Raw genomic sequence first — 26,774 nt, forward strand, 5'->3', positions numbered from 1 at the left:
TGCTACCATCATGGGATAGGTCCTTTCAAATTGCTTTCTTTATAACTCACACATTGGGTTTCTTATATTGGGCATAATTTTAAAACCTACTTTTTCTAATTTATGGTGAACATATTTCCCTGTCAATTATTATATCTAAGTGTTTGTTGTCATTCACTGGTTTTTGTTTTCATTTTCCCAGTTTTGAAGTATACAAAACATGAAATTTACCATTATTGGCATTCAGTATATTCACACTCTTGTACAATTTCTGTTTGGTTCTAGAACGTTTCATAAGCCGAAAAGAAACCTTGTACCCATCAAGCAGTCACTCCCCATTCTTCTGTCCCTTTATACCCTGGCAACCACTAATCTGTTTTCTGCCTCTGGAGATTTATCTGTTCTGGATATTTTATATAAATGGAATTGTACAATATGTGGCCTTTTATGGCTGGCTTTCACTTAGTTCAATGTTTTCAAGTCTATCATATCTAAATTTTTTTTAATGGAGATATCCTTTTAAAAAAATGCTCATGAACAAAAAGCATTCTCCTCAAGAATACCACTTCCCTGCCTTCCTATGTGTAACTGCCCTTAGTGATTGGGAATAGAGCTACCCAGACCTCTTAGATGAATGGAAGTTGATAGGAAACAATGTGCCTTTATCCACCATATTCTGTTGTCTTCCCTTTTCCATCACTAGATATGAATGTTTGGAGGCACCTTAGATTTTCTAATCACTCTCAAGATTTAGGAAAGGCTCATTTTTCAGAAATTGAAATATTCCATCTAAATCAATACTTCAGTCTCTCATCCAGTCAGCACAGCCTGACCTGTGGACCAGCTATTCTTCTGCCCTGACACATCCCACTCCCACTGCACACTCTGCCTCCTCTGATGCTTCTGTAAGTTCCTTCAGAACCCAGCTCCTGTGTCTAGCCTACTCACAGCCCTCCCCAGCAGGGCCAGAGAGGAGGGCATTGCATGCACCATTCCACTGGACATGCTGCCTGAATTCTTAGGGCTACTTCTAGTTCCTGCTTTGGCACTGTGCTGCTGGGACCCTCTAGCCTAAGAGGCAGCCTTCTTAGGTAGCTGGTCAACATGCCCATAGGAAATCTGTAACGACAGAAGGTACTTTCCATATCTGTGGCCATCCCATCCCCTTTAAATGGCCTTTGCAGTTTCAGGGAAATTCCCAGATTGAGTCCACCACCCAAGGAATAGCCTCCCTTGCCTCCAGGGTACAGCTGTTTGATCTATCTCTGCCAATGAGATGGAGCTGTGGTTTCCAGAACTTGGAAGGGAGAAGGAGAAAATGCTTGTGTGGTGCCACAGCATCAGTGATACTTTGGCTGGAGCAGTGCCCAGGTCTGCTTGGTGATCCTGACCATGCAGCTTCTATGCTTGGCTCTCTGGCCCACCCCACGATTCAGTATCCTTTAAAAATCCATGCTCTGCTGGGGCACCTGGGTGGCTCAGTTGGTTAAGCATCTGCCTTCAGCTCAGGTCATGATCCCAGCATCCTGGGATTAAGCCCTGCATCGGGCTCCCTGCTCTGTGGGAAACCTGCTCCTACCTCTCCCCCTCCCCCTGCTTGTGTTTCCTCTCTCGCTGTCTCTCTCTCTATGTCAAATAAATAAATAAATAAATAAATAAATAAATAAATATCCATCCATACTCTGCTTAAACTATTAATTTTCACTGAGAACTTTGGTGCCATATCCTTGCTTAGTTGGTAGTTAAGGACAGGCTGCTCCCATCACTGTCCTGTGTCCTCACCTGGCCATCTCCCACTGCCCCAGCTAGCCTGGGAGTCTGGCATGCATTTTTCTAGCTTTCTCTCCAACGGACTGTGGGGAGTAGTCGTTACTGGACCAGCTTGACCATCTGTTCCAAATAGATGGTCTGGCATCTTTCTTTAGAAAATGTGAGTGCTTACCATGTTTGTCCTTAACTTTAGGGAATCTACAGAGCTCTAGAACAATAGGAAAGTCTGCTGCCACACTCTGTCATACACATATTTTCTACATATTTTTCATAAATGGGGATCATCATATATGTTCTTTTATCATCTTTTTTTTAGTTAATGTTACCTTGCAGACAACTTTCTGTGTTAATGACAATAGTTTTCATTAGTTTCAGTAGTTCATCCATTTTTTTAAAAAATCAACCATGTTGCTGAATGTATAATAAACAAACAATAAAAAGCACTCACTTAAATGGACACTGCAACCATCACCAAAACTAAGACTTAGAATGTTTCCATTAGGGGCACCTGGCTGGCTGAGTGGGTTAAAGCCTCTGCCTTCTGCTCAGGTCTTGATCTCAGGATCCTGGGATCCAGCACGGAGTTGAGTCGGGCTCTCTGCTCAGCAGGGAGCCTGCTTCCCTTCCTCTCTATCTGCCTGCCTCTCTGCCTACTTGTGATCTCTGTCTCAAGTAAATAAATAAGATATTTAAAAAAAAAAAAGAAAGAAAGAAAGAATGTTTCCATTTTTCCAGAGAATTCCCTCATATCCCTTTGCAGTCAGTCCTTTCCAACCCTCAGCTCTAGGTGACATACATCCTTTTCAGTAGCTATATAACAATCCCAGAATATATGAGTTCCTTATTTATTTAACCAGTCTCCTATTGATAGACATTTTTGTTGCTTTCAGTTCAATCAATTTTATTGATTCTGTATCAAATATTTTTGGAGCATCTGCTACGTGCTAGGCATGGTGCTAGTAAAACAGTGATCCAACAAACTTACATTGTGTGTGTGTATATTTAATAGCTTATTTCCTTAAAATCTGTCTCCTAAAAGTATAATTGCTGGGTCAAAAAATGCATGTTAAAATAATTTAGATAAATATTATCAAATTACCCTTCAGCAAATTTGCAACAATTTACAGTCCTATCACTAGTGCGTGTGAATGGCCATTATTCCCACACCATCATCAATACTAGGTTTTATAAATCTTTCCCACTCCATTTGGAGAAAAATGGTTTGAATTTATGTGTTTTTGTTTACTTACTGATAAGGTGGGCCATCTTAGGGTCTGTGACTTTTATTTGTTTTATGGAAATAGCCCCAGGAGCCAGCCTCCCTAGTCTTCACCCCTCAGAGTGGCTGGGCTCTCTATCCACTGAGCTGGAAGGATGTGCTATCCTGTTGGAAGCTTGATGCAGGTCACCCTTTGGTTTCTGAGAACTTCCTATGGGACTCCCCCTTGAACAGCCACTTTGGAGAAGGCCCCTCAAGGCTAGCATTGGCCCTGGTCTCTTCCGCGATTAGACCTGCCCCTGCAGGTGCACCTGAGCAGGTCTACACCACTTAGAAACTGGTCCATAGGAGCAGATGGTAGAGCAGGTAAGGCCGCACTCTGTCAGCCCACCTCTGCTGCCTGGGGGCACTTGCTGATAATGCAGGAGATTAAAGTTGCCTCCAGTGTGGCAGCCACATCTCTCCTGGCTCTCCCAAGAGACTTCTGTCACCCTTCCAGATTTAGGAGTCTCAGGGATATGGCTCTTTATGACTCCTCGGGTTGCTTCTCTCTTGATGGACAGGACGTTATGGTCTGAATTCCCCTTTTGTACTTTCACATCTGCACTCCCTCTCTCCCTTCCCTTGGCTTTTTGGTCATTTAGTAGCAGAAGAAAGAGTTTGTAAGGCGGCTCTAGACTGCTTTCTTCCTCAGCCATCCTTATATTTAGTTTATATTTATTCTTATCTTCTTATGTTTTAAATGTTCAATATTAATAATAACCCCAGATTCACCATCTTCAGTGCTAACACTGAATTAATGGTTTCCTGGTATTAAAACTATTAGGGTCTTCCAGTTGATGCACAGATTTAATGTGACAGTATGTAAGTTTTCTCGTGGACAAGCTGTTACTAAATTGTGTACATTATATCGAGGCTTCTTAGAGACAATGGTACATGGTCATAACAATAAAAATTTCTCACATGCCATACTACTTTGCCGCCTACCAGGATCAAAGGAAATACTTTGATGGTGCCTGAGGCGGGTCTGTCACCTCATCCCAGTGGCAATACTGGGCTCTGACTAAGGGATTTTCCCAGTTTCCATACATCTGTCCCATGAAGCCTGTACTGCATTAAAAGCCCAGTTTGGGTCTTAGAGTTGTTTTATTGTGTTTTCTGAGCCTGGATGTAAACCTTGTTGAGAGTATCTGTAGTTTGTTCTGAGTGGAGGGCAGATAAGAAAGGACTGTTGAGGCTGGAGAAGTGGACTCAGGGCCCAGAGCTTCTAGAGATGATGGAGGATTTTCCAAGTGTAGACAAGCTGGGAATGGCAGTTGGTTCACAGAGGGTTGGCAGGAGAGGGGAATGGAATGAACTGAGGCCCGGAGATATTTGTGTAATTAAAGAGACCCTAATTGTGGTTCTTGAAGGAGGGGCATAAAAGTACAGCCAGTAGGGGGTGGGTAAGTTAGGCAGGCTGGGTTTTCTCAGGTGGTCAGTCACCTGGGCTGCAAGGAAACTCTAGTTCCCGGCTTCCTGGATCAGGATCACTAGAGTGGCCCAGTAATCTGTATTTTGGACAATCTCTACATGTGGTTCTCAGGCCCGATGCAGCTAGATCCTCTGGTGGACATCATTGGTCTTGAGGCTGAAAAGCTGATGTTGTCTTCTTACTCTTGCCATTGACCAGGTAAGTGGTGTGGGGCAAGTCCAGGTCACAACATCCGTGTGAAGAAGCACTGCCTTTTCATTGTACAGGCCACACTGCCTCCCTCCTGCCTTCCTCTTGCCAGACCTTCACTCTGTACTGCTCAGCACATGTCCCTTTCAATCATTACTTCACATATTGCTGCTCTGGAACCTTCAATCTGATGAGATTGGAAACTTGAGAGCAGGGTTGTCCTTAGACCATGTTGTATCCCAGTGCTAAACACCAAGCTTTGAACTTTCTGGGATCTCTCTAAATGCCTGTTATCTGAGGGGCCCTGACTGATAGAAAGGCATGTGGATACCTGCCTTGCATTTGCTCCAGTCTCTACCCTTTTTAAAATAAACAATGTTGGGCACCTGGGTGGCTCAGTGGGTTAAGCCGCTGCCTTCGGCTCAGGTCATGATCTCAGGGTCCTGGGATCGAGTCCCGCATTGGGCTCTCTGCTCAGCAGGGAGCCTGCTTCCTCCTCCTCTCTCTCTACCTGCCTCTCTGCCTACTTGTGATCTCTGTCTGTCAAATAAATAAATAAAATATTAAATAAATAAATAAATAAATAAACAATGTTGTCTAGAAGGAAGTGAAGTCTTTCCAGCATCCCAGGAGATGTCTGTAGAGCACAGTTGCATAGCAACGTCATATAGAGTGATAGCTCCAGCTGGGAAGCTTCTAAAAAGACCTACATTATCCAAAGAGAGGTATTAGTGAGTGGCACTTCTCCCCAAATCATGACCTGAACCAGAGAACCAGCTTTGTGCCAATGAGCACTATGCCATTGGTGTTCAAATGGGACATTGGCCAATATTTTGACCATTGTCATCTCAAAGACCTGTGATCAATGAAAGGACACCTGAATCTCCTGGGAGTGAGGACAGGCGAGCACAACAGTGGAGGGGACGACTTCAGGAAATTCTGGTGTCACCTTCTGACAGTGTCTGGTGATGTTATGGGCACTGTCTTATATATTGGTACACTGAAGTTGTGAAAAAGAGGTGGCTCTTCCTAAAATTCTTCTCCTTTGATAAGATATCTAGTTGGTAAGGAACTATATCTAGTTTAAGCTTGCCATATTTTTACCCATTCTCTTTGCCAGCTTGTCAGTCCTGGCAGTAGGCCTGGGGTGGGTTCCCAAGAGAACCCAGAAATTGATTATTTGATTGGTTTGCTTTGGATGGTTAGGGTTTATGGCACAAGGAAAAAAGTAGGATTTTGAGGGTTGACTGTTGCCGAAACAACACATAGGAATACTTTGACAGGATGGTCCCTACGTCAAGTGAGTATGTTGTGGCATAAAAGTATGTATTATTAGTTTTGCTTTCATCCTTGTCTCCTGTTCTCACTCCAGAGCTCCATGGGAAGGGGCTGTAATTAAGCAAGTGTTCACAGCCACCCTTAGCAGCTTGTGAATGATTAAGACTCTTCCCTCAAAGAGTTATGCTGGAGTATGAATTATTACAGTCCTTGGGAAAGCAATCTTATTTTAACTGTTAAAATTTTAAATATATACTCTTCAGTCCGCTAAGTCACTCCTGAGAATCTATCCCATACACAGAAAAATAAATACAAATTGAAATGTTTATTTCAAGGATGTTTATCATAGCATTTTTCACAGTGGCCTAAAAAAAAATAAGAAACTGCCCATCAGTGGGCAAATTGTTAACTAAATTATGGCCCATTCACACCATGAATCCTATACAGCAATCAATTAAAGAATGAATTTGAGTTTTCTGCTTTACTTGGGAGACGTTTTTGAGAGTGAACTTGGAAGATATTGATTAGGAAAAGCAAAAAGTAATAAGTATGAATAATGCATATTTTTGAATAAAGCAAACAACTTTGTACAATTGTATAAGCACAAAGAACAGTTAGGAAAGACACATATAGGTTTAACATGGTTATGTTGTTGGGGGAGAGAACAGTAAAGCAGGTAACATGGGGGAAGCAGGCACCACTAAAAACTTGAATTTTATGACAAGCCATTTACGTAGAGTTATATATGTGCATGTGTGTATATGTAAGAATTAAGAAATCAGAAAAAAGTATAGATCTTTGCCTGTTGACCAGAAAGGATGTCCATTATATATTGGTGAGTGATAAAAGCAAACTGCAGTTGGTTTTTTTGTTAAACACAAACCCACAAAAATTAACCTGTAGTTGTGAGTATGGGTTTGCATGATTCTGAGCAAGGATTTCTACACCTGGGTGTTAACACAGGGACCTCAGCTGAGATGTGAAAGGTGAAGACGGAGGATGCAGGGAAATGTCATGCTTTAAAAATATACATCTTTGGGGACGCCTGGGTGGCTCAGTTGGTTGGGCAGCTGCCTTCGGCTCAGGTCATGATCCCAGCGTCCTGGGATCGAGTCCCGCATCGGGCTCCTTGCTCGGCAGGGAGCCTGCTTCTCCCTCTGCCTGCCACTCTATCTGCCTGTGCTCACTCTCTCTGTCAAATAAATAAATAAAATCTTTAAAAATATATATATATATACATCTTTGTATTTTATGTATTGCAGTGGACATTTGTCTATAATGTATCAGTGATCTATTGCCACAATAATACCACATAATTTAATACCCCCAAAACTTGGTGGGCTTAAAAAAAACAAACCTTTCCTTGAAAGATGGCTGAAAGTAGAGGGGATTGTGCCTGCCAGTGTGAGGAATCATTAGTTGCTTAATATTTATGAAGAGGTTCAGAGCTTTGAAAACACTCTTGTAATGTTTCATAATTCTCACCTTTTTGAATTTTAATTTCCATCTATGCATCTGTCTATCTATGTCTTTCTGTCTCTATCACTAGCCCACAAGTTTCTGGAGTACAGTGACCATGTCTCATTTATCATGATAATGTCAATGTCTGGTATTATTCCTGGAACATGGAAGATGCTAATAAAGAACTGAATAATGAATTTAAAAAAAAAAAACTTTATTTAGCTCATGAGTCTGGGTTGGCAATTTGGGCTCGGCACAGGTGGGTGTTTCTTCTGGTCTTGACTGAGCTCACTCAGGGGAGCAGTTGGCCATTGGCAGGCCTTGACTGAGGCGACTGGACGTCCTGCAGCAGGCAAGCTCGAGTGTGTATGTTGTCATGAAAGAGGGCCAGCCCATTTTTTATTCTGTTTCTCTGTAGTTCCCCAATATATCAGCAAACATGAAGCATGGTCATGTGATTGGGCTGGCTGATTATGGAACCTGAAAAGTCTAGCCAGGAGAGCCAGTGGTATAAGTTGGAGTCTAAGTCTGAGAGCAAAAGACTGATGATGTCCCAGCTCAAAGACAGTGAGGCAGAGAGAAAGAATTCTTTCTTATTCAACCTTGTAGTCTTCTATTCAGGCCTTCAACAGATTGGACGAGGCCCACCCGTATTGGGGAGGGCAAACTACTCTACTCAGTATACCAATTCAAATGTTAATCTCATCCAAAAACACCTTCACAGGGGTGCCTGGGTGGCTCAGTTAATTAAGCATCTAACTCTTGGTTTCTGCTCAGGTAGTGGTTTTGGGGTTATAGAATTGAGTCCTGCATTGAGTTCCATGCTGGGCATGGAGTCAGCTGGAGTTTCTTTCCCTCTCCCTCTCTCTCTGCCTCTCCCTCTGCTCATGCTCTCTCTCTCTCTCACACACACACACACACACAGAGACACACACACTCTCTCTCTTTCTCTCTAAAATAAATAAAACCTTAAACATACAGACACACCCTCACAGACATACCCAGAAGTAATGTTTAAATATCATTTTATGTGTCAAGTTGACACATAAAATTAACCATCATAACCTCCAATCTACTTGGACAAATCCAGTCACATAGCTAAACCCAGAGACAGGGCAATGAAAAGTTATGAGACTACCTTGGTCCATTCAGTCTGCTGTAACAGAATACCAGAGACTGGGTGACTTCAACAACAAACATTTCTTTCTCTCTGTTCTGGAGGCTGGGTAGTCCAGGATAGGTGATGGTAGATGGTATCTGGTGAGAGCTCTCTTCCTAGTTTGCAGATAACTGTATTCTTGCTGAATCTTCACATAGCCAAGAATCTCTTCCTATGAGTGTACTAATCTAATTCATGAGGGCTCCACCCCTACGATCTATCCAAAGACCCACATCTTAATACCACCAGACTGGGGTTAGGATTTCAACATAGGACTCATGAGATGGAGAAAAACAGGCTGTAACAAAGCATTGATATAGGAGGATAAAGAATGGGGGCCGCTTTTACATCATACCATTTGTAGTATGAAAGTATTGAAGAAAGAGGACTTTTTCCCTCCATTTAACTAAGAATGGTCACTTACCTGGTGTCATGAGGATTTAGCAGCAAAATTAACTATATCTAGTTAATATCACATAAAGCAAATATTGCTTTGGAGATTTGCAAGGTGTGGCATAAATACTTAAGATTTGCCTTATCCAGTAAGGGGTAATTGGGACAACCATTATACCCCCTGCTCATTGTTGGCACTTCCCAAAACCATAGATAATAGAGTTTCCCAGAAGCTCTGCAGAGTTCCAGAGGGAAAATGACAGCCTGAGGAGTGCCTGCTAAGTGGCATTCTTTCCTATCCAGGCCAGTTAGGGGTAAGGAGGCCATGAGGGGATCCTTTGTCCATCAGGGACATGAAATGTTCAATTTAGGGAATGTTTGTTAGGAAAAAATTATTGAGGGGAATGAAAAGGTTATGATATTGGTCCTCTTGATTTTCTTCCTGGAATATCCAAATAATCTGGACGATGGGATCTAGTTTTGTGTGATCTTGCTTTGTGTTTCCCATACTTGGTGAGACTGAGAATAATTGATAGGCTGCATGACTATCTAAGTGAAGAGGAGCAAATACAATAGAAAGTTAGAGGCATCCACAGGACACTTACTACACCTAGAAAAGAGAGCCACTATGGGCTACCTGTCCACTCATTTGATAGCTGAGAATTATGCAATAGACTGGAGATTACGGTGGGAGAAGGCTTGGGTACATGATTGATTGTCTTCATTTTAGTTCCTTGTTAATGGAGCAAGGTATTAATGGGTCAAGGTAACAACAAGGTTGACTTTGTGCTGTTATACAGAAACTTTTCTCATTCGGCACAAAAAACACAACTTTCTCCTCCTGAGGGTGTGGAACATAAAGTCTGTGAAAGGTGCCCCAGTGCTCAGTGGCTTCTCTCTGGGAACAGATTCTACAGCAAGCTTGATGATGTCAAAATTGAACCTCAGACATCCAATGCTTTCTAAATAAAAGAGCCCTGAAATTTTGTGAGAGTGCATCCTTTATATTTCCTGCCACCCACTTACCAATATTTGGTCAGTCTTATTTGGAGAGCTAGGAAACTTATGCAGCTGAGCCTCAGAACTGTATCAGAAGTATCCCAACCTGGCCTGGCAGACAGTTAGTTACACCTGCAACAGCTCCTTCCCACTTCTTGCTGAAGAGAATGGAGATTTGTTTATGGAAACAATATGCCCAGCGCCAAGGGATGAACTATGACTGAACTGGGCTCTCCTATCTGGCCTTATTCCTTTGGCCAGCTACCCATTGTCTCAGGCTTCTTCACAGCCATGTGACCATGTGACCCAGCTCTGCCCAAGGAGATATCAGGAGATGTTGGCTAGAGGGCTTGGAAAGATAATTCCTGCATAATAAAAGATCAGAACTTTGTGAGGAGAAAGCCTTTGGTTCTCTCTTCCTGTTGGGGAGCTGGCATGCAAGGTGGAGCTACAGCAGCCATTCTGGCAACCGTAGGGCAATAAGTGTGAGTAATGCACAGAGGATTGGGAAAGGATGGAAAGGGTTTGAGTCCTTGGTGATATCTCAGAGCCACTGCCTTCAGGCTTCTTGCGAGGTAAGATTATTAAAAGTCTTTACTGCCTGAGTCACTGGTAGTCAGATATTCTGTTATTGCAAATGAAAGTATTTCCAACTGATAAACCTGGCCTCCTTGAACCTGGCCAGGGTAGATTCTGCTGACAGCTCCATCATGTAAGCTTTGCAACCAGTCCACTCCGACTGCAAAATAGGGATTAAAAGGCCATCTTTATCCATTGAGGTTGCCAAACTGTGGAAAGAACCAAGATGCCCTTCAACGGACGAATGGATAAGGAAGATGGGGTCCATATACACTATGGAGTATTATGCCTCCATCAGAAAGGATGAATACCCAACTTTTGTAGCAACATGGACAGGACTGCAAGAGAATATGCTGAGTGAAATAAGTCAAGCAGAGAGAGTCAACCATTATCATATGGTTTCACTTATTTGTGGAGCATAACAAATAACATGGAGGACAAGGGAGATGGAGAGGAAAAGGGAATTGAGGGAAATTGGAAGGGGAGGTGAACCATGAGAGACTATGGACTCTGAAAAACAATCTGAGGGTTTTGAAGGGGCGGGGGATGGGAGGTTGGGGGAACCAGGTGGTGGGTATTAGAGAGGGCATGGATTGCATGGAGCACTGGGTGTGATGCAAAAACAATGAATACTGTTATGCTGAAAAGAAATTAAAAAAAAATTTTTTTTTAAGTCCATCTTTACCTCAAGTAGTTTCTGATTCAGAAGATCAAAATGTGGTCTATGGATCAGCAAACAGTATCCCCTCAGAATTTGTTCAAAACATGAATCTCAGGCTCCCACCCTAAACATACTAAGTTAGAAAGTTTGTGGATGGGGCCAGTAGTTTTCCGGGTGATTCTGGTATGATGGAAAGTTTGAGAACCATTGATATATATAATAGTCAGTCAAATGGAGTGGTTGCATGTCAGACACCTGGGGAACTTCAAGATTGTCAAACTCCACCTGCAGAGTTATGATTCAGCAGTTCTGCAATATAGCCTATGAATTTATGCGTTCCAAAAGGCCCCCAGGTGATTCTGAGTAAACCAGACTTAGAAACCAGTGGGATGCATATGAAAGCAGGTCACGTAAGCCAAGGGGCTGATACACAAGTAAGGGATGACCAGGGTGCCTCTGCTGGCAGGTGAACTGTATTACGGACTTTTTCACCTGACAAGTGAGGGAACTGACCACTTGATCTTAGAAGTCTTTTTCAGCTTTAAAATTCCTAGGATGCCAGCCTGAATTTTGCAAATCTGGCTGGAACAAGCAAATGATATTGGTAATTACAAAGGCTGTTGAGCAACACATGGATTTTACTAAAGTCAAAAAAGGAGCCTCACTACCCACCATAGCCAGACCCTGTAAATCCAAAACAGGTTTTCTCTTCTGCTTCTACCAGGTTTATGAGACAGCAGGTTTGCACTTCAAATGTTCATTTATAGAGTGCTAGACTACACCTGCTTCGTGCTAGGCTTGTGCTTTGGGGTTATTTTATTTGGAGAATACTGTTTTTAAATAATATCACCTTCAGGGAGCTTGCTTTCTAAAATGTGCTGCTTATTAAGGATCAAAACCACTAACTGAAGCAGCCTACTCACTGCCCATCCAAATATGTTTTACTCTCTGTCCTACCTCATCTTTGCCTTCTACTGGAGATGCCAATCATTTCTTACCCACCCCCGTATCTGTTTTTTAGGAAACTACCATCCCGCTTACCAGGGATTCTGTTCCTTCATTCAACTCCTGCCAAGTTAGTTAATTCCATGATGCTGTGGAAAATTAAAAAAACAAGCAAACAAACAACAACAACAAAACCCTCGTTGACTGAGTTTGGAAGGTAACAAGATACCAATTAATCAAATTTTGAAAATCAGTCAATAAAAGGAAAAGTTAAGCATTTATCCTTTTCTATCTTAGGTTATCTTAGGTATCTTAAAGTAGGTAATCAAATAGTTGATGAGGAAGAGTTTGTCTACATATAAGCTGGTAAATGGCAAAGGCATGATAAAATCAATATACCCCTTTTGCAAATCCTAATGAATTTATGGATCTAGGAAGTGATCACCAATGACTATTACTATCATGAAAAGAAGAACAAGAAGACATGTATCTCCTAAGGAAAGTCATAACACTGCCTACATAGTCTTGCCAAAAAAAAAAAAAAAGAAGAAGAAGAAAAGAAAACTGAATCTGATTAAAGTCCCTGTAGATTAACTAAAATTTGCAGGAAAGGTAGAGGACAGAATCATGGCATGAAAGGGATACAGTTACCATAATCCAGACTGGGAAACTTTCCAGGACAAATGACCCAGCTTTTCCAATAAATTGCAGGAAGAAACATTGTATAGAGGGGATAACCTACATATTCATTGAGAATTAAGGGTCATATTAACCAATCATAATGTTGGCTTCTGATTCAACAAACCTTAAAAACTATAGGATAAATGGAGAAATGTAAACAATGCCTGGATATTTAATAATGTTAAGAAAATATTGCTGACTTAGGAGCAGTGATAGTTTTGTGGTTATGTCTTTTAAAGGGAATCCTTATTCTTTAAGCTACATATTGAAACTTTTACAGATGATTGAAATGACATAATCATGAGGGGTGGGGATGGACAGGGATATGGAGAACACAAGACTATCCATGAATTGATAACTGTTGAAGTTGGGTGATGGATAGCTAGAAATTCATTCTGTAATTCTTTATAATTCTATATATTTGAAGTTTTCCTTCCCAAATAGTCCAAGAATCTTTAAAAGTCATTTTCATTTCTGTTTCTATTTTATACCGGCCATATTATATTAGCACAGTAGTTCATCTTTATTACTTACAGAACTCCCAGTTTTTGCTCATTCTTCATGACTAGGGGCACACAAATTTTTGAATTTTATGTGTTTCAAACTTGACAGCCCAACCAGACTGGGAGGTCCATAAATGCAAAGATCTTCCTTTTATATCTTTCACAGGGCTGATAACTTTTTGCAGCCTGTAGAGTGCTCACTAGGGAATACAGCTTGTTAAAACACCATTCTTAAAGAGGTCATTGCTCACATGGTCTCCCATTTGTGCATACCCTGAGCCTGATATCACTGAGGCAGAGAACAGAGAAGATTAAGAACAGAAAAGATTAAGACCGAATATGTCTCTATTATAGGATGCACACCCATAAAAAGCTTACTGTACAATTAATACCCAATTCCAAATACTGGTAAAGGAGAGTTTTGATTCTAGTGTTTAGAACCTTCTTACTAAGGTATACTAAGGTAAGGGGAAACCCTCAGCAGGGGGTGTTTACAAAACCCCTCTCCAAATTCTCCCTGCCCTCATCTCTTGCTTTTTGGGCCCCTCGTACAGCTGTTGTGGAAACAGTGGCCTCATATATTAAGGTCCTTCTAATTTTAGAAAGTTCTCTATCTCTCCTCCAGTTGCACTAAGACATTCCCAAGATTTCCTCAATTACCTTAAACTTCAGCTGTCATTTCTTAATTATACAGAACTTCAGGGAGCTTCCCCAGTTTGCAGATTTACTATCCATCTTCTGGTCCTGGGAGTGCCTATGCCTTTTACGTGATGTCATACTTCTTTTGTCTCTCGGGTTCAAGTGTCTCTGCTTGCTGAGCTTTGGGACTGGGAGAGGGGCTCTCTCTCATGGTGATGTCTTGCAGCAAAGGCAGTTTGCAGCAGAATGCAGTATCCACAAGAATTGCCCCTTGAAGCAACCTCCCTTGTAACGTGTACAGAATCACCCAGAACCCAGCTCTGTCTCTTTGTGTACCCTCTGCCAGATTGTTACTGTATCTTAGAAGACGTCCAGGTAGTGCCATGGTGCTGGTTTATAGAAAAATGTATTCTGTTTATTTAGTCCAGATTTTAAGAGGAAATCTTACACCCAGCTGTCCACATGCTTCGGAATGTGCTCAGATTCAACAGACCATACAACTTAAATTGATTAAATAATACTTGCGATAATAAAAGCCAGCACTACACACCAGGTGCTATTCTAAGTGTTTCATATGCATTAATCAGTTAGTTAGTTCTATTATCACTCTTACCTTTTAGGTGGAGAAACTAAGGACAAAGGGGTTAAGTAATTTACCCAAGGTGACAAGGCTAATAAGTGGGAGCCAAGCTCTGACCCCAGGCAGTCTGACTCCGGGATGTGCTGCCTCTCTCGTGGGAAAGCATTTGAGATTTTTGAGATTCCTAAAGCTGGAGTATAAAATTACCCTGGTTTGCTTACACATGCTGGAAAAGTGGAAAGAACGATAGATAAAAATTTAGAAAACCTGGGGTCCAGTCTGGTTTCTTCTGTCATCTATGTGTGACACAGAAAAGTGATTTTGTCACTTTGGACATATTTATTCATCTCTAAAATGGAGAGTAATTCTGCCTGTTCTTACCCACAAGAACATAATTGTACGAATCTGTTCAACATATACTTTGTTCAAACATAACTTTGAAGAAAAGTGCTATATTGAAGAAAGTTCTAAGGACTTCTATTTTTAGACGAGTTTAGGAGGACTTAGGTTCGACATCTGAGTGTAATAAATTCCTACCATTCAATTATTTGTTTTCAAGGTACCATTCTGTAAGTCTTATAAGAACTCACGTTTAGCAATGCTGACAGCAGGCTTCAAGACGGCTGACCCCCAGTAGACACCAAGAAAACCCATGGCTCTGGGAGCATCTTTCAACATGACCAATCCACAGTAAGTAACAGGCAGGATCTCTGCTCTGGGGATGATGAGTTAGTACCTCAGAATCATGGGCGCAACCAGGAGCTCCTTCCTCAGCCCTGGGAAGATGGAGGAGCTCCAGGCAATTTTGCCCTCAAGCCCAAAGTTAAAATGACATGTTAAAAATCAGCTCTTTCAAAAAAAAAAAAAAAAAAATCATCTCTTTCTCTGAGTTTCCTGACTGATATCATCACTTTTTTTTTGGTTTAAAAAAGCAGAGGAATTCTGTAGCCCAAAACTGTTGCTATAAATCTTCCTTAAGACAAGGATCTTCTGGGGCTCCTGGGTGGCTCAGTGGGTTAAAGCTTCTGCCTTCGGCTCAGGTCATGATCCCAGGGTCCTGGGGTCGAGCCCTGCATTGGGCTCTTTGCTCAGCAGGGAGCCTGCTTCCTTCTTTCTCTCTGCCTGCCTCTCTGCCTACTTGTGATTTCTGTCTGTCAAATAAATAAATAAAATATTAAAAAAAAAAAAGACAAGGATCTTCTGATTCACTATACACACTTCCTTTAGCAGGATGCCATAGAAACTGGGGAAAACTTCAAAAGCAAACCTCAGGAAGATTAGGACATGCTTAAGGTGAATTAACAAAATGGGAATTGCAAGGAAGTTTTAGAAATCATGAGAGGGTTTCTAAAAGCAGGCTTTGAGAGCAGAACTCTGAAGGCAGAAGTGCTTTCATTTCCCAAATCTGAGATGCCATGTGGACCACCACTTCTTACCAAACACTAGCAAAAACACAAAACACTTATTTTGTGTTTTGCAACTCACTGGCAAAAATACCAAGATGGGAACAGCATTCTTTCTGTCACACTGCATGGCCCCAGCCTGCCTAGCTATGGGGCTGGCTGCTGTCGTCATGGAGCAGGAACCCATTATCTCTTGCCCACAGTAATGCTGTGTAACAATGAGCTCTGGAACCTGTGTAGAATACAGCAGTCAGTTTTTATTCCTCCATGTGTGGGGTAGCCAGCTAGATAGCTGCCGATCTGGAATCACTCTTCGACATGGGGCTTGGCTTGCTGTCAGCTGATCTGCATAAAACTGGGCTCTGCTCATCCTCCCTTAGGCTAGGCTGGTCACCTTCCAATGGCAATATTGGAGTTACAGGAGAAATTGAAGCTCCTTTTCATGTTTCTGCCTATGTCATGTCTGCTAACATCCCCTTGACCAAAACAAATCATAAAACTGAGCCCAGCATCAAGGGTGGAGAATCACAGTCTTCCTTCTGATGGGAGGAGCTCTGCAGGGTCCCATGGTTGAAAGGAGAGGCTGAAGAATGGATTAATGCACATTAATGCACATTGTCCATCATAGTGTTCTTCATATCTGAGATCAGAGTCTAGTCTCAACACCCAGACTATGAACTGTGGGACCTTCGCTCTCACCTAGGGAGGCCTTGTTTTCTCCTACGGAGATGACCACACAAGCAGAAATGGTGCTGAGCTGCTGTAACCACTGGCAAGGGGGAAACTGCAAAAAGTCAGGAAGGCTGAAGTAGTCTGTCCCCTGCTGCTCAAAGCCACATCCTGTTAGTCTCAGAAATTCACTCCAGCCCTCTGAACAGCCCATGGATCAGAAAGTTCTCTGTGTCCAGTAAGCCACCTGTAGCTTCCGTGAGTAGCCCAGAAGAAAAGAGAACAAACTCAACTCAGCATCAATTTTTTGGAAACACCTGGAGGAGCCAGGATTTCCTACCAAACACCCACATTTTTATTTCAATTGTTGAGAAACACAGAAGCCTCACATCCTATGACTGTTCTCCCTGAAGATCTTGAGGCATTTTGTAAATGTCACACAATGATGAGTACTACTCTCTGTGCTTGACAGGTAGGAAAAAGCCAAGGTTTAAATAAGCCCTACCAAAGAGAATTGGGGCGCTGGAAATTACTTGGTGAATCCAGGTGGTTTAGGCTGCCAACCCGTGGCATTCAGATAAAAATCCCACTTTTTCCTCAGTTATCTGGATGATTCAAGCAAGAGACAGCAGGCAGATTCAGCTCTAAACTTCCTCGATAACTGCTGCTGTGTATGACTGGTTAGAATTCAGTGATGGTTGGGAAGGAAAAGTCTGGAACTTAGAGATCCCCGCCCACGTGTAGGGACTAGTCACTGCAGAGTTCCTCCGCTAAGGTCCATGTCTCTTCTCCACATCAGACACTAGGGTGAAAATGAATGGCCCTTAGGAAGCCTCTGTTTCACCTCCTTGTGTTTCAGTTGGAAAAACTGAGGCTCCAGAAAAGCCCCAGGGACGTCAGCATCGGAGTCAGCACCAGAGCCCAAGAGCAGCACCAAGACTGACTGCCACCCCAGTTTTAAAACTGGCCTCTCGATGTTCCCCCAGATATTTCATCTCTACTCCTCTCCACTCGTGCCATTTTTCTTTCTGACCTTCATTGTTTAGCCAGAAGCATAAGACCGAGCCCCTCAGATTCTACAGGTTAAGAGAGGGTCAGGGATGTGTTGGGGGACCAAAGATGGCACCCCAGGAAGTTAAACCAAAGTGCTCTTACCCAGCATCTCTCCGCAGGGTCTCTGCTGGTGTTTGGACAGGACACTGCCACGCTGCCGGATATGTAATCCTCCAGTCCTCCTGATGTCAGTAGTGGCTCCCTGTGGTCTCCATGCCAGGCAGACTGCCACACATCCGCTGGGAGCAGTGACGTGGGCCCTCAGTGACATGGGCACACAGTGATGAGGGCACGCAGTGACAGGGGCCCACAGTGATGGGAGCATGCCGTGATGTAGGCGACAGGCAGCTCCATGGAAGTTTGATCAAGTGGCCTCCATTTTCTATTCTCAGCCTTAAAAGGGGAGATGTAATAGGACCATTTCATGTAGGAAGAAAGTGGCAGCCAGGGACAGCTGTCCTCTTCTGTCCTCACTGTCCAAGGCCCACACGGTCTCTCCCGGTCCGTTCCCCAACCACCAGAAGGACATCCAGTCACATACAGAAGCCTCTTCCCTCTATTGTGGTACAGAGAGTAGGAACATTTCAGAGAACCTTTACAGAGAAACCCAGGAGACAGTTTAAAAAGAGTTTATTACTTCGGGTCGCCTTGGTGGTTCAGTCAGTTAAGCATTTGACTCTTGGGTTTTGGCTCAGGTCACAATCTCAGGGGCCCTGAGACGGAGCCCCAGATTGGGCTCCCCACTCAGCAGGGAATTGGCTTCCCCTCTGTCTCTCTTTGCCCCTCCCCTTGCTTGTGTTCTCTCTCTCTCTCTCAAATAAATAAATCTTAAAAGAAAAAAATATATATTACTCCCATATAAAGTAAAGGAACCAAAAATGTCTGAAAAGTCTAACCCCTGATTTTGCTGGTGGGCAGAATTTCGATCTGGGTCTATAGCCCCCTTGATAAGGATCCTACCTCCATAGCTCCTATTTGCAGATGTGAGCAATTCCTCCTAGCCTTCCTCCACCATTCTCCAACTGGTGGAAGAGACAGGGGCTTCAATCTAGTCCCTTGGGTGGCCAGTGTGGAGGACTGGCGACCTCAAGCTTCCTCCACTCACCCCCAGCACATGGATTCTGATGCATTCTTCTTGCTTCCCTTGGAGAGTAGAAGAATTACTTTGCTCCTGAAGGTTGACTGCCCTATCGCTCTTCTCCCCAACTCAGGCCTGCCATAGAAGGAGGAATTTCTGAAGTTGAGATCATCTCCCAACAAGTAGACGAAGAAACCAAGAGCATTGCTCCCGTGCAGCTGGTGAACTTTGCCTATCGTGACCTGCCCCTGGCTGCGGTTGACCTCTCCACGGCAGGCTCACAGCTCCTGTCAAATCTGGACGAAGATTACCAAAGAGAAGGGTAGGTGCCGGGAGTTTTGAGTAGCTAAGAAGGCTCTTGCATAATCCCCCGAGTTTCCATGGGTACCTCAATGAGGCAGCACAGAGATTAGAGATCAGAAGTTCACATCAACCACCCAAGCTCGTTTTCTCCTCAGACATTGCTTCCTCAGAAAAATGCTTTGGGCACAGAAATATCTGTTCTGCTAGACAACCTCTTATGTGACATTTGCTTGAAACTCAGAGATTCATAACATTGTTTTAGGACTGAATTGCTCATTAATGGCCCATCCAACCTCCTTGCTGTACATTTGGGAATCAGGAGACCCATAGGGATTAGCGACTGGCCCAAGTTCACAGATCCCATATGGGGTGGACTTGGACCGCAATGCCCATAATTATTATTATTATTATTATTATTATTATGCCCAGGGAAGAGGCTGGGAAGAAAGCATTCTGCACACAGTAACATGCTGAGTGTGTAAGGGAATTTAGCAGCATTTAGCTGGGAACTATGCAGACATTAGCTGCTCTCTTTTCAGCAAGGACATGTAGGATATGCTAGTCCTTGATTCAGACGAGTGGCCGCTACCGACTCCTACTTAGCTTGTCAAGCAGGTTGGATGCCTTTGTTCCCCAGTGAGTTTCTCATTAGCCTGGTCTGTCTTACAAACCTTCTGAAGGTGAATGGGTGTTAGAGCTGAATGAGGCAGGGAGACACACCAGTTCAATGCTCCCCTTTTATGTAGCGGAACCTGAAAGATGGGAACAGGTACTAGGGTCTCCCAGCAGGTCAGACTTTTCTCAGCCCCATCCTGTTGCTCTTAGAGAATTATAAACATTGGCTAGGACCTTTGGAGCTACTTCTGGGCCACTCTTCTTGCTCAGGTACCTGTCCATAGTGTGGAACATGCAGGCTGCTTTGAATATAAAAATGAAGGGTTGCTGGGTTGTTTTAGAAGCAAATGAGAGGGCTTAGTTAAAGTTAAAATTTGCAGAGCTTGGATTTTCTGTGTTTGTTTCCCATAGGGGCTCTCCCATTTCCCCAGAGAAATTTCCTAATAATTGTGAAACCATACACCTTTTGCAAAAACTGCACCCTTAGGGCTTTCTCTGAAAATATAATTTTCTCTAGGTATTGTGCGTAGTTGAGTCAGGAGGATATTGGGGGAAAGGGGCAGGCAAGCAGGTGGAGATAGTGAGGGGATGCCTGGCCCCCTGAGCACTGTCGGCACCTGTCTGAGGGCAGGGCTGGCTCCTGGATCTCCAGATCCTTGAGGCTCCAAGTCAGGGCCAGTGTCAAGTCCTGCAGCCTGTGCTGTTGCACGGGCCCTGTTTCTGGTTTAATGCTTTGCTGCTGCAGCCTTGAAATTAATCGGTTTTGAAAAAGCCTTGCATTTTCACAACTTAGGTTGGGTACTTCCCTGAGCACCCTGTCTCTGTGTTACTGCATTCTGGTGGTCAGAAGTGGTAGTGCGGCCGGTAACAAATCCCCCATCTTTCCCAAGGACCCGTTTTGCGCTCAGCCCGAGCCAGTGTTAGCAAGGCCCTTTTCAGGTCTGTGGTCAGAAGGTGTGGAGAGAAACGTGGGGCAGGAAGACCTCTAAGGGTTCTGGCTTGAGGTAGTGTGCCCATGGGCAGCCTCCGGGCTCAAGTACTCGCTGGCCCGCTCCCTCCCTGCCCCAGGAGGGGCGAAGGGAGGCCTGCTTTGTCATTCCCGGTGCTCCTGAATTAGACCCCTGCGAGGTTTCTTTTGATTAGGGAGAGTACAAATGAAGTGCGCCGGGCGGGCGGAGAGGCTCTTGATTTGATTTGAGCCTCCAGGTGTGCCCAGAAAGCTGCTCCTGTTGGGTCAATAGGAAGCAGCCGGGGAAGGGATTTGCAGGTTGCTCGAGCTCTTGGATGAGGAATTGCCCTGGCTTTCAGAGGGCTTCCTGGAGGAAGGAAGAGCAGGCATGGGGCAGAAGCCAGGAGAAGAGGAAGTGAAACAAAAGCACACTGTGGAGGGGCCAGGCCTGTCTTCACAAGGCTTCTTGGCTCTTGCTGCATTTCCTGGGGTTTCCCAGAAAATCCAAGCTGGCCTTTTCTGAAACACTGCAAAACAACACTACCTACTGTTTGGGTCAACCTTCCAAAAGGTGTGACATAAGTCTTCAAAAATACCTCTTCTTGCTGTTAACAAACAAAATTTGGTTGAGTAAATTTGAAGATCTAACTGGCTTTTATTCAGTTATTCATGAATCAGGTGCCATGCCATCTAGCAGATAGAAAGGAGGTCTGAGGAGCTGAACGACACGAAAGACTTTGCCAGACAGGAGGCAGCGCAGGAGAGTTATTCCAGGAAAGAGTGGTTTGTTCGGGCAAGGCCTCCTTCCATGCGGGATGGCAGGGTCTGTAAGCAAGATGACCTCACTGGTGCTGACCAGGGAATTCCAGGGGGACTGCTTAAAGATTATATTCCTGGGAGAGGCTGAAGCTACAATTACGTTAAGTGTTAAAATCTCAGATTACTGATGTGGGGCTTAGCATGGGTGACTCCCATTCTGGGCTTGTTATGTCTTTTTTAAAACTGCCAGAGGAAGTGTGATATAGAGACATCAATGTTGTCTGTAGGAAGAGGAGACCTCAGGGATCCCAGCAAGAATATGTTTAGGGACCCCACTGCCCTGCTATTGAGTTTTGAACTCAATGATGTCTCAATGCTTTTACAATACCCAGAATCCGAAAACGTTAGAGCTGGAAAAGACCTATAGGAAACATCTATGCTAAGTATTCTAATATTCTAGAGTCCAGAGAGTACAAGGAACTTGCCCACGGTCACACAGCAGCAGACTCTGAAACAGAGCCTGATCTCCTGGCTCCTGAGCCAGAGTAGTACCACTGAGCTTCTGTTTGTCACCTGACCCTTTACAACATCACAGCTGTGACTGTGGTTAACATGGCTTGCCCACGTGACACCACTGAGGCATCAGATATCTTTTGCCCATGAAAGCCATGTGAAGCAGCAGTCGCTGTGATGTGGGTAAGCCCCCAGCCATGGGGAAGAACCCGTCCCCACCAAGCTCCCTGCCTTTCCTAAGAGCCTGTAGTCCTTCTCATGTGCCTGCTTAGCGCAGCCCAGACCGCAGCTCTCCACTCTGCTCTCTGCGCTTCCACACCCAGGCTGCGGAGGGCTCGGGGAGGAGAACCAGCCATCTGTGCAGATTGGCACCTTTGTCAGCTCAGGCTGCCACAACAAAAGACTGGTGCCTTAAACATCAGAAATGTTATCTTCTCACAGTTCTAGGAGACAGAAGTCCATGATAAAGGTGCCAGCAGAGTTGTGGTTGGCAGGGACGCTTCCGCTTATAGATGGCCGCCTTCTTGCTCTGTCCTCACATGGCCTTAACACATTACATGTGGGTAGAGGGAGAATGCGAGCTCTGGACTCCACCTCTTCTTTTTTTATTGTATTTTATTTCTTTATTACTAACATGTCATATATTATTGGTTTCGCGGGTACAGGTCTGTGATTCATCAGTCTTCCACAACACACAGCGCTCCCTACAACACATACCCACCCCAGTGTTTCCACCCTGCAGGCTCCTCCCTGGCCTCATGTAAACCTGATCACCTCCCAGAGGCCCACCTTCAAATACTATCACACAAGAGGTTAAGGCTTCAATATAACATGGGGGGAGGGGGGTACAGATATTCGACCCATAATAGCACATCCCCAAGACTCAACGTCTCTACTCTCAACTTGCCTCTCGGTTCTGCCTGACCATGTCCCCCTGTGGTCCTGGCTGGCAGGCACTCCTGGTCCCAGGTGCTCATCTCAGATTGCCCCCGCCTGCCTTCAGCAGATGACCTCCTCTGTTCCTTCTTCAGGAAACAGAAATTGTTCCAGTGGGCCTGCACCCCATCCCTCAGGCCCCCTGCTCCTTCAAGGGCCCCCCTCGTCTCGGACCTCTGATCCCCTTCCCCTCCCACCTTCTGTATGTGTTTCCATCAGTTACATTCTCACCCTGATTCACCACGCACTCTGGTCTCACATTCTCCCTTGACTCCATGTCCCCTTTAGCTGCCACCCTCTCTCTCCTCTTCGTGGCCAAACTTCCTGAAAGCCTCATCTACACTGGCCACGTCCCTTTTCCTCCCAGTCATTCCTCAGCCTGCGCAGTCCAGCTTGAGCCCCATCTGCGTAGTGGACTGTCCCGTGTTGCTGGGGCCCTTAGGTTATCCTCTGGCCAGGACTGGAAACGAGCAGCCACTTCCTCCCTCTTCAAACCCAGCCTCCCTGGGTCTGCTGCTCTACCACACTCTCCTGATTTCTTCCCGCCCCTCTGGCCCTTCTAAGCCTTTTAAAACTTATTCTTTCTCTGCTTGGTCCCTCAGGGTTGGGGCTCTTCATTTTCTGTCTTTGGTCATTTTCTCTCTACTTTCATCCAGTCCCATAACTGAATATTTTTCAGCTTGCACTTTGAAAGCCATGTCTCTAGTGCAGATTTCTCTCTCAGTCTACCGGCTCATATCCAACCACTTCCTGGACATCTTCACCGGGATTCCAAACACACCTCAGAATCCTAACAAGTATCCGTGGAATAGTCTATTCTTCTCCTGAGTCGTCTGCGTATTTGACAGGAGAGTTCTTGTCTCCATACACTTCATTGCTAAAAAGAGCCGTCTCAGTAACAGCACCCAAGTGCAGCCTGGGGAGCCACAACCTGCCACTCCAGGACTTCTGGCCACCTTAAACCCAAATCTGAACCTGAGCGGTCTTTTCCCAAAATGCATTTTCTGTAGCTCCCATCAGTGGATCTATACCTAGCTGCCTGGCCTCCTGACCCGTTCCTGCCAAAATGAATCACATGTGTATCTTGGCTCATTTCGAATGACTCTGAGCTACCTTGCCACCTTGACAGGAGCGACCACAACTCTGTAAAGCTAGTCAGTCAGCTGTGGTCACACTGGAGTTTGTGTCCTTCCTCCTCGCCTGCTCTGGCTCCTTCTCATCCATGTCCACAGCCCTTGAACCCACTGCCACCAGCAATGCCTATTGTGGCAATGTTTGTCAGTTCAGGAGCTTCAGAAACCCCAGAACCACAGGTACCCATGCAGTGTGGGCTCCACGCCAGGTGGGGAAGAACAGCCTCCCCCCACCAGCCCCAGCCCACCCTATACTATCTGTGAACCCAGAATTGGCTCTGCTTACAGCCACAGCTCTGGTCCTGTTTGCTGCTGACCTTCACCCCTCTAGCAGCAGCTGTCCAATCTAATCCACAGGGAGGCTGGCACACCTTGCCCCTGTGGTGATCATCCTTTCTCTCCCTGCCTCTTCCCCCCCACGCTGCCAGCTGGGTGCCTCTTCCTTCAATAGTGACACAGCACAAACCCGCAAGTATGTCCACAGACGAACGGTCAAGAGATGGGAAGGGGGGAACAGAGAAGGTGTCTGAGCCCCACCCAACCTGGTCACAATGCTGTACTACACCAGTAGTAACCTGAGAGACCAGGCCAGTTCCTTTGCTCTCACCTCTCATGTTCTGCCATCTCCACGTCCTGTAAATTCCTATTGTCTTAATACCTCTTCCTTATACCACCCTTCTCACAAAGGATTGGTGACCATAGGCCAGCTACTTTGAACTGCGTACAACAGAAAGCCCATCTCAGACTCAGTCAGACTTTGATTAGCCCATGTAATATGGAGCACAGAGTCAGGCAGCATCTGGGTTGGTCCAGAGGCTAAACAGCATCAGTAAGGACCACAGTCCTTCCATCTCTCTGTTCTGCTGCCAGCAGTACTGGCTTCAACCTCACACTAAGGCTTCCTTCAGTTTGTGAGAGAGCTGCCTACATTCCTCATTCATGTCTGGTAAGAGAGAATGACTGCGCACTATGCTGTCTTAAGAGGAACAGAGAACTTTCCCAGAAACATTTACCTGCTCTCTCTTCATGTCTCATTGGCTAGAATTGGGTCACAAGGGATATGGGACCCATCACTTGAACGCTATCATTTGCCAAAACACATTGCTGTTACCGATGGGGCAGGAGTGGAATGAATATTGGAGAATCACCTACAACGTACTACAGTCTTCAAGAGCACCAAGTCTCCATTCATAGCTGAATTAAATCTTTTCTTCAGCTTTTCTTGTCATCATTTGGGAAAGGTCTAGGACCATTGTCTGCCTTCTTAAAACTGTTTCTTCTGTAACTTTGTCAACTTGATTCTCTGCAGTTTCACTTGTGTTTGTCATCCCGGTTGACAATGCTTTGTTTCCTTGTAACCAAATCCCTTCTGCCTAGTTCTTGTTCTTTGCCATTGGACATCCCCCCATTCAGGGTGGGGAAGTGAGGCACAGAGCTCTTCTCAGTGAACCAACTGTCCGCTTTTAGATGTGGGAAACTAGGTTTGCAGGAGGCTAACTCATGGCACAGAGTGGAAGTTCTACCTTCTCCTAACCAGCTACATGGCATTGGAGGCCTGGTTGGATTGCAGAGTCTGGGCTAGACAAGAGGCCACAAAAGGAAATTCAGAGAAGCCCAGGGTCTCCACCCCAGAGAGATGATGGTGATCGAATGTGTCGAGGAAGGCAGTATAAGACAAGAGTCATTCACCTCCCCTTTTACAGAGGAGACTCTGTGGCCACAGAAAGAAACAGTGCTCCCCATATTTTTGGTGGAAAGAGGATACAGAGAGGGTCATGAGATGTGGTGGGATAGTCTTTGTCAAAAATCTAAAAATAAAGGAAAAAATGAAAGATATTCAGCCCCTTGTAATTATTTCTATTTTAGTGTTCTAAAAGGTTGAACCTGAGAGTTCAAGGCTAGACCCCCAGAAAACAGAAGCTTGGAGGAGGATGGGTAGACAGGAAGGATGTTATTAAAGATGATGCCAATGTCACATTTCTGTTAGAACTTCACAGTCAGAGGAAGAAGGCATAACAGGAGCACAGGAATGGCTTTTTAGATGTCAGGCTGGGAGGGAAAAAAAAAAAGAAGAAGAAGATAGGTCCAATATAGCAACATCTTTAAATAAGGACTAAACTAATTTTAGATATACCAGCAAACAAAGGCTGGAGGCAAAGAAGGTGGAAGGGGAGGAACGTACTAAACCAAAGCCCCAAATACTGTCCTTTCTCCCTACACCGTCTAGCTCAAGGACTGTCTCCTCCAAGAAGACTTCTGTGCCCCCACCCCACCCATGGCAGGGCCTCACTTCTGTATACCCCTAGCCCGTTGTCTCCCTTTGTCTCAGCAGGCATGACACTGGGCTCTACTGGCCTGCTCACCAGTCTGCTTCCAGTACTGGACCATGTGTTCCCCTCAGGGCAAGGATCAGATCCTTTGAGCCTGAAACAGAGAGGGTGTTGATGGAAAGAAGGAATGATTTGGATGAATGAGTGAATGAGTGGATGGATAGGACTGTGTTAAGGATGAACAGAAGGGGAAGCCAGCTCTGTTTGGGGAAAATTGGGGCTGGTTCCCAGACTTCGGTGGGGTCAAGGATGAGCCACAGGGAGGGAACAGGTTTCTCATGCCCCAGAATGCAAGGCTGTGGTCCATGGCTGGCCCACCTCTGAGCATCCCTGCTAATTTCACATCCCTCCACAAAGTCATCCCAGAAAAACTAAGTCAGATTTACCTCAAAACATACCAACTTCAACACATGAAAAAATGTTCATCATCACTAGCCATCAGGGAGATTCAAATTAAAACCACATTGAGATACCACCTTACACCAGTTAGAATGGCCAAAATTAACAAGACAGGCAACAACATG

General features: G+C 44.7%; 1 protein-coding gene across 3 annotated transcripts in view; it reads left to right on the top strand.

Moving 5' to 3' along the window:
• Positions 1 to 26,774, top strand: part of TMEM266 (transmembrane protein 266) — a 112,631-nt gene that overhangs the window by 29,360 nt on the left and 56,497 nt on the right. For 2 of the 3 annotated variants that reach the window (XM_059371761.1, XM_059371759.1), the window contains exons 2-3: positions 15,069 to 15,199; positions 18,846 to 19,034. In XM_059371761.1, coding sequence (XP_059227744.1) covers positions 15,162 to 15,199; positions 18,846 to 19,034 — 227 coding nt within the window. In that variant the 5' untranslated portion in view covers positions 15,069 to 15,161. Of the gene's footprint in view, positions 1 to 12,182; positions 12,324 to 15,068; positions 15,200 to 18,845; positions 19,035 to 26,774 lie in introns of all 3 variants that reach the window. The other variant, XM_059371760.1, reaches the window with a different exon arrangement.

This window comes from Mustela nigripes, chromosome 13 (assembly GCF_022355385.1).
Source record: "Mustela nigripes isolate SB6536 chromosome 13, MUSNIG.SB6536, whole genome shotgun sequence".
NCBI classification, from domain to species: domain Eukaryota; kingdom Metazoa; phylum Chordata; class Mammalia; order Carnivora; family Mustelidae; genus Mustela; species Mustela nigripes.